This window comes from Eumetopias jubatus, unplaced genomic scaffold (assembly GCF_037043125.1).
Source record: "Eumetopias jubatus isolate StellerSeaLion01/CBP00866 unplaced genomic scaffold, mEumJub1_p1.0 scaffold_1, whole genome shotgun sequence".
NCBI lineage: Eukaryota > Metazoa > Chordata > Mammalia > Carnivora > Otariidae > Eumetopias > Eumetopias jubatus.
Window position 1 is genome coordinate 211,400,070 of NW_028274807.1, and position 8,549 is coordinate 211,408,618.

General features: G+C 49.2%; 1 protein-coding gene across 1 annotated transcript; it reads left to right on the forward strand.

Annotated features, from left to right (window-relative positions):
- The first annotated feature begins 776 nt into the window (after nt 1-776).
- On the forward strand, nt 777-4,262 carry FBXL12 (F-box and leucine rich repeat protein 12). Its single transcript, XM_028088679.2, has 3 exons — nt 777-1,081; nt 1,203-1,275; nt 2,884-4,262. The coding sequence occupies exons 1-3, from the start codon at nt 996-998 to the stop codon at nt 3,703-3,705; spliced, it is 981 nt and encodes a 326-aa protein (XP_027944480.1). The 5' UTR covers nt 777-995; the 3' UTR covers nt 3,706-4,262.
- The last annotated feature ends 4,287 nt before the right edge of the window (nt 4,263-8,549 follow it).

Genomic DNA, 8,549 nt, shown 5'->3' on the forward strand with positions numbered 1-8,549 from the left:
CTGTGTTGGGTGTAGAGATTACTTGGAAATAAAATCTTAAAAAAAAAAAAAAGATATGGGGCGCCTGACTGGCTCAGTGGGTAGAATATGCAACTCTTGATCTCCAAGTTGTAAGTTCAAGACCAGGTTGGGTGTAGAGATTACTTAAAATCTTTTAAAAAACAAATGAGCAGTATATATTTGGTGGGAGTGTCAACTCAGCCTCTATGCAGAACAATTTGGCATTATCAAACTGAAAAATTGAACACGCTCTTTGTTAACAAGCTACTTCGGTTCCACAAATTTATTCTTGTTCATAGGCATCAGAAAGCATTATTAAGTAAAAAAGTTAGGGCCTCGCTCTCCGTTACGACAACCTATGGTTGTCCCGCGTTAGCGCGGCTCCTGCCGCGCCTGCAGGGCTGGGTCCTGGGGTCTGAAGCCCCGCCCTCCCAACACTTGCCGCGCTCTCGGGCCTGTCACCGCCCCCCAGCCCCGCCCCCGGGCCGCTCGTCACCGCCCTTGGCCCCGCCCCTGGGCTGCCCGTCACCGCCCGAGCTACCTTTCCCGGGCTCGATCCCGGTCCTCAGTCCCGCCCCACGAGCCTCCTCCCCGCCTTTAGCCCGGCCCCCAGCCTCGTCCCAGCCCTTAATCCCGCTCCCGGGCCTCGTCCTCGGCCCAAACACGTCCCCGGGTCTCCCGTCACCGTCCCGGCTCCCGTCCGAGCCCCAGCCCCGCCCCCAGCCTCGTCCGCGCCCCTAACCCCGCCCCCGGGCCGCGTCAGAGCCTCAGCCACGCCTTCCGTGCTCGGGCTTGGCTCCCAGTACCATCCTCCGCTCTCGGTCCAGATCGCCGGGACCCGACCATGTCCCCGCCAGAGGAAAGCTGAAACTCTCCGCCCGCTGTCGGAGGCGGCGGCCACCGCCCTGCCGGCACCCTCCCCCCTCCGGCTGGCGCCCCCGGGGCGAGATCCCGAATCCCCTCAGCCGCAAGCGGAAGTACGTGTCGGCGGGATCATGGCGACTTTGGCCGACCTGCCGGACTCAGTCCTGTTGGAGATCTTCTCTTACCTCCCGGTCCGGGACCGGATCCGCATCTCCAGGTGCGGCCCCGCCCCGTGGGATGGGGGAGAGGACGGTCGGGCGGGGGTGGGGCTCCCCCTGGGATGCGGATCGGGTCCCCGCGGGGCCGGGGTTGTTCTAACGGCGGGTCCCCTCCCCCAGGGTTTGTCACCGCTGGAAGAGGCTGGTGGACGACCGGTGGCTCTGGCGACATGTCGACCTGACGCTGTACACGGTACGCGGGGCCGACCGGGCGGGCCTGGGCCGCGAGCCCCACCCCCTCGCTCCCTAGATTTCGAGCTTGACGGTCCCGGGCGCATCCCGGCACCGTCGCTTACCTGCTCCGCAGCCTGTTTCCCCATCCCCAAAATGGGGATAACCAAGCTCGTGCGGGGAAAGAGCTTAGAGCCGAGTCTGGCATAGAGTGAGCCTAGGACAAATGTTAGTTGCTTACATTATCTATTAATGAGTTTTCCTGGAGGAATCATTTTCCAGATTCAACTTAATTTCCAGAATTTATTTCCTGAGTAGTGCAACCGAACCTTTTCCACTGTTTCTCATTTGCATCGTATTTATTTTTCTTGTTTTAGTTTTAACTATTTCAAATATATATAGAAATGTGTAGAGGGTAATAATCTGAAACAACTATGTACTCATCACCTAGATTTAACCCATTTTGACCTTCGGTCATTTTTGCTGCAGATTGTGTGAAACATACATGCAAAGGTTTATGTAGACATATATGCACACAACATTTATAGATATATTCCTTGCATTATTTGAAACCCTCCTCAGAGGTAACCACTATTATAAACTGGATTTGTAGTCTTCTGATCACGTTTTTATTTACTTCCTGCGTGAGTGCTGAGAAGCAATATATAGTTTTGTTAATGTGTTTCTAAAGTTTAAATAATGGTATTCTATTTAGGTAATTAAATGCTATTTATTGTACATCCACCCACAACTAGCTTTATTCACACAATATTGCTTTTGAGATTTATTTTAATTGAGACATGTAAATCTTGTTTGTTCCTTTTAACTTGTTAAATGAGTGTACCACAATTTCTCTATTTTCCTGTTGACAGATACTTAGTTATTTCCAGCTTTTTACTATTATAAACAGTGTTGTAAAGGAGTGTCTCAGACTTGCCTGTGTATATGAATCACCCAAGGATCTTGTTAAAATGCTGATTCTGATTCAGTGAACTGGATGGGGCCCCAGATTCTGAATTTCTAACAACCTCCCAGGTTTTATGCTATGCACAAATTTTACATTATGCAGTTTCTTTTTTCTTTTTTTTTAAAGGTAAAATGTACCTACATAAAAATGCACAGTGCTTCCAGTTACATTTTTGTTTTCTAGTAATTAACCTTCCAGGGTTAATTTTTGCAGCTTTCACCATTACCAGGTTGTGATGATGATGATGATGATTTTTTAAACATAGGTCTAATTTACTCTAGGCACTTCTAGGCTTTTTCAGCTTGGTTTTGTGTTGCTTATTTCTACTGGCGGTGGTCATTAAGAAAGGGCTAAAATGCTGGTGAGTCGCTTTGCTTTCTTACTTACTCCAGATAATGGGAATCCACTCTTTTTGCTTGCTAAAGCAATAGATTGCTAAAGACAGATCTATTCTGATCATCTCTTTTCCCCCATTGCTTTTGTTCAAACCTAGAAATCAAAATGAATGGGAGGTGCAGGGTCAGATGAGGCTGGCAGGGGAAGGGCAGAAGCCCAGGGGAGCACTAGAGCCCCAGCTGGGGCTTGTCTGTCTCCAGGCAGGCAGGGCCCTTGGAATAGTCTCCATATCCCTCACCCTGTCACCCCCATCTCTGGCTCTTACAGATGCGGCCTAAAGTCATGTGGCACCTCCTTCGCCGGTACATGGCATCCCGGCTCCATTCCTTGCGGATGGGTGGCTACCTGTTCTCAGGCTCCCAGGCCCCCCAGTTGTCCCCCGCCTTGATGAGAGCCCTGGGCCAGAAATGCCCCAACCTGAAGCGTCTCTGCCTACATGTGGCTGACCTGAGCATGGTGCCCATCACCAGCCTGCCCTGCACCCTGAGGACCCTGGAGCTGCACAGCTGTGAGATCTCCATGGCCTGGCTCCTCAAGGAGCAGGACCCCACCGTGCTGCCCTTGCTCGAGTGCATTGTGCTGGACCGTGTCCCTGCCTTCCGAGACGAGCACCTGCAGGGCCTGACACGCTTTCGTGCCCTGCGGTCACTGGTGCTCGGTGGCACCTACCGTGTGACGGAGACAGGGCTGGATGCGGGCCTTCAGGAGCTGAGCTACCTGCAGAGGCTGGAGGTGCTAGGCTGTACCCTCTCAGCCGACAGCACCCTCCTTGCCATCAGCCGCCACCTCCGAGATGTGCGGAAGATCCGGCTGACCGTGAGGGGCCTCTCTGCCCCTGGCCTGTCGGTCTTGGAAGGCATGCCAGCCCTGGAGAGTCTCTGCTTGCTAGGCCCTCTCATTACCCCAGAAATGCCTTCCCCAGCTGAAATCCTCTCTTCCTGCCTCGCCATGCCCAAGCTCAGGGTCCTTGAGCTGCAGGGGCTAGGGTGGGAGGGTCAGGAGGCTGAGAGGATCCTGTGTAGGGGACTGCCCCACTGTATGGTCATCGTTAGGGCCTGCCCCAAAGAGTCCATGGACTGGTGGATGTGACTACCACCCGTCCATCTCAGCTTTCATTGGGGAGCCCCGCACCCTCTGAATGGCACCTTGCAGAGGGCCTGTAGTCAGGCCGATAGGGCCTGAAAGCCACAGGTAGAGAGAACCGAGGCCTTGGGGCCTCCAGACAATTGGAATCCCTGTTTGCCAGTTGTTTGGCCTCTGTGGCATCAGCCAGCCTCCTGGAGGGCCCGTCCGCACATCTGGAAATGGGGAAGATCATAGCTACCTCATGGTTATGTTGCAAAGCCTTAACTCTTTATCAGCCCTGGGCCAAAAAGGTCCTTGATGAAGGGTTGTTCTCAGGAACAGGATGGATGCAGAAGGGTAGGGCTAGGAGTTAGGGGGACCTGAGGGGCCAAGGCCCCTTAGGAGGCCTGGAAAGACTGTCTATGCATGTGCACCCACACACCGACACACCATTGATACACCTACTTGCACACGAGGGTCATGATGAGAAAGCCAATCAAGACTTAGGCTTTGATGATAAAAGTGTTAATGAAGGTTCTAAGTTGTATTTTCAGTACTTGGTATTCTGTATTTTTCAATTTTTCCACAATATATATTATTTTGCTATTAAAGAAAAAAATATATATATTTTTTCAAAAAAGCATTTGGTTTCTTATTCAACAAACGTTTCTTGAGTGCCCACTTTATCATAGGCTGTGTTCTAAGCCCTGGGGCCACAGCAGTGAACAAAACAATCCCTGAGTAGAAGGCTGGGCAATCAACAGGAGAAAGCATTGATGGAATAGTTTTAGAGACAATAAACCAGGCTCACGTGATGGAGGTGCCTATGTCTGGTAGACTGGGCGGGATGAGCTGCTCAAGTTTGGAGACCTGAGAGGTGATGAGGAACCCACTCTGGGAAGCGCTGGGAAAAAGAAAAGACCAAGACACTGACATGGGGATGAGCTTGACCTTTTTCAGGATCAGGAAGAATCGTGGCTGAGGGAACAAGGGGTGAGCAATAGAAAGTGAAGTCAGAGAGCTGAAGGGGTGAGGTTGGAGGGTCCTCACAGGTGGCACAGGTTTTAAGGGTTCAGTAAGTAGCGACTTCCTGCCTGCTAAGTCTGAGCCACTTGAAAAAAGCAGGTGTCAGGCTGATGGTGACCAGGAGCGCCCGCCCTTGAGATGAGTGTTACTTCTGATCTGAGCTGGGTAGGAGGGTGTGTGTGACTCTACAGGTTCACCACCTGCCCACCAGCCCAGCCTGCCTGCTCAGTGGCGGGCAGAGCCAAAAGAGAAAACAGGGCTGAGCTGGGACTCTTGGTTCCTTGTTCCAAGCTCACTTACCAGAGGACCTGGGTGTCTCTCCCTTGCTTTCCCACTAGTGGATGGAGCGGAAATTCCGCATCAGGCCACATGAGGACTATGGTATGAGTACTCCCCCAGTGGGGCCATGGGTGGGGTCTACTTGTCCCATGCTGTCATCAAAACTGGCAGCTCCAGCCCAGGGCACCTGGGGGACTAGACTGATGCAGGCTGGGGTGTTGGGACTGGAGAAGTCTCAGGTTAGGGAGAGAGATCTGTTTTAAGGGTGTCTGAAGACCTGAGGTCTGTTGTCGGGAGTATGATGGAGTCGCCAATCCCAGTCTTACACTGGGCTCTGCCAGTGGTCCTGGAGTAGGCTGCTGATGCCCCACCCAGAGCAGCTCGAGGAGGAAAGCAAGTTTCCTTCCTTTCTTCTTGCTTTTCCTGCAGAAATGGAGAAGCAGGTATGAAATTGGAGGCAGTGGTAAACATGGAAGTGTTTAATGGCCATCGCTAGCAAGTAGTGATGGGGTGCGGGAGCCCTAATTTGTAGTGTTTGCCCACTTCTGGGGTGTAAGTATCCCATCATGGCTGGTTTCAAGCTACCAGTAGTCTAACAGCTGGCTCACAAAATTCCTGCAAGTTTAGCAATTGACCCCCCTGATCTGGCATGAGCTGACTTCAGCATGCCACTGGATAGTGGTGTCTTTCTTCCAGGCTCACCCAACTTTAGTGACCCCTTCCCTGAGCTTAGCTCTGAGGGGTGGGTAGGCAAGCTGAGCAAGTTTAGAATTGGCTAGTTTGAATAATTTTGGTGGGCTATAGGCTCTAGAGGTTGTCCCTAGTTGTCTGTTACTTGGCCCTGGGGTGATTTAGGGCAGAGGGAATATTGGTTTGCTGTGTAAGACTGAGATCAAGGAGGTAGTTGGATTGGTTGGTTTGCATATGAAAGTGTGCTCAGCGGCACCCCTCAGAGGGGTGGTCCTTACCCAGGTTTGCAAGGCCCTAAGGTGTCAAAGCATCACAAAATAAAGAAAATAAAAAAACATGACTAATATACCCTCCATTGAAAGTAAAGGATAATCACAATAGCGAACTTTAATTGAGTATCTATTTTGTGCCAGGTACTATGCTCAGTAGTTCATGCATGGACTTCTTCCAGCAGCCCAATGAAGAGCTCTATTGAGGTATGATTCACATAAATAAACAGCACATATTTAGGTGCATAATTTGATGAGTTCTGACAAGTGTACACTTGCAAAACCATCAAGATAACAAATACTTCCATAACTCCCTAAAGTTTCCTTGTGGCTCCTTTTAACCCTCCCTCCATCCCTGTTCGCAGGCAAATACTGATCTGCTTTCTGTCACTATAGATTGTTTTTATTTTCCTAGAATTTTATGTAAGTAGAATCATATATTATATACTTTGTATGTGTGTGTGTGGGGGGGCTCTTTTCTTTCACTCACCATAATGATTTTGAGATTCATCCAGGCTGTTGTAGGAATCAAAAGTTTGTTCCCGAGTAGTATTCTGTCATATGGCTATAATAGCACAATTTGTTACCCATCCATCTTTTTTTTTAAAGATTTTACTTATTTATTTGCCAGAGAGAGAGAGAGAGAGTGCACAAAGCAGGGGGAGCGGCAGGCAGAGGGAGAAGCAGGCTCCCTGCCGAGCAAGGAGCCTGACATGGGACTTGATCCCAGGACCCTGGGATCATGACCTGAGTTGAAGGCAGACACTTAACCGACTGAGCCACCCAGGCGCCACTACCCATTCATTTTTTGATGGATATTTGTGTTTAAACATATGTTTTTTCTTAAAATAATTTTTCCTGATATTAAAAAATAACATGTTTGTAAAGAATTTTAACATTACAGAAAGTGAGGGGCACCTGGGTGGTTCAGTTGGTTAGCATCTGACTTTGGCTCAGGTCATGATCTCAGGGTCCTGGGATCAAGTGAGCCCTGCATAGGGCTCCCTGCTCAATGGGGAGTCTGCTTCTTACCCCCCCAGCCACTCCCCCAACTTGTGCTCTCTCTTACTTATTAAATAAATAAAATCTTATTTAAAAATTATAGAAAGTGAACCTCTTTCTAGTCCTAGGTCCCAGAGGAAATCACTGTGAGAAGTTAGATTTATAATCTTCTAGAATTTTGTCTACTATTGGGACTTTGGAGAAAAATCAAATACATTACTTTTTTTTAAGTTTATTTACTTTTTTTTTAAAGATTTTATTTATTTAATTGACAGAGAGAGAGACAGAGAGAGAGGGAACACAAGCAGGGGGAGTGGGAGAGGGAGAAGCAGGCTTCCCGCCGAGCAGGGAGCCTGATGCGGGGCTTGATCCCAGGACCCTGGGATCATGACCTGAGCCGAAGGCAGTCGCTTAACCAACTGAGCCACCCAGGCGCCCCAGTTTATTTACTTTTTAAAGTAATCTCTGGACCCAATGTGGGGCTCAAACTCACGAACCCAAGATTAAGAGTCACACGCTCTTCCAAATGAGCCAGCCATACACCCTAATCAATCACACACTCTTCCAAATGAGCCAGCCATACACCCTAATCAATGACATCTCTTAATCTCCCTTCTGAGTTTGAGACCAATCACAGGAGTTAGAGATGGAAATATCAGCTTCATGAATAACAAAACCTGGATTGAAGCATGCCGGTTTCGCTATGCATCCCCAGTTGGCCTTATGATGTTTTACTGCTGCATTTGTCAAATGTACTTGGGCACGGTCCAGCTGGTCAACCACGAAGCTCCTCTGGAGGCTTCCCGATGGCCCCAGCCTATCAAACTAGCCCTTCTCTGGAGTCTCACAGACTCCCAAAGGGAGAGAGAAAGGGTAAGATTTGAAGACGTTCAGTTCTTTCTTCCAAACCTGCTAGTGAGATAAAGAGTATGGGTGTGTACATGCAGAGGTCACTTCAGCACACATTTGCCCTCCTTGGACATGGAAAGGCAGAGGAATGACGTTTTCTCCCTAATGGACTAAAATAAAGGCATACCTGTTTTGTGTCAGTCAGCCTGTAATAGTGATGCTACTGGCTAGGAATGCCTGGGGCCACTCATCTGGGCCCCTACTACTGGCAGTGAGTCCCCACAGACATTGCCCCGACTGGAGCCAATGTTGTGACTGGACCCACTCTTGTGGTTCTTATTATGATTGCAAGCCACACCTCAGCAGCAACTATCAGATGACTTCGAAAAATAAGATTTATTACTCACAAGTCCTGGAGGGTACATGGCATACCCAAGATTGCCAGGAAAGAGAGAGAGAGCACAGTCCTGGGGTTTTGTCTTTATTGGGGGTTAATGATGGGGTGGAGGGCCTAGGGTTTTGTGGATTCACTCTTTATTGGTGAATTTTGTTAACCTTAAAAATAAAACAGTTGTTTTACCAGCAAAAAAAATTGGGTTTATTCAGGAATAACAGAGAATTACAATTCAGGACATGCAGGTTATGGCAAAACCATAGGCAAGTCTGGGGAACAAAGGAGAGGAATGCTTTTTTACTGAGGAAAGAAGGGACTTGGGAGGGGTTATTATAAGCAAAAAAAGTCCGTTAGAGTAA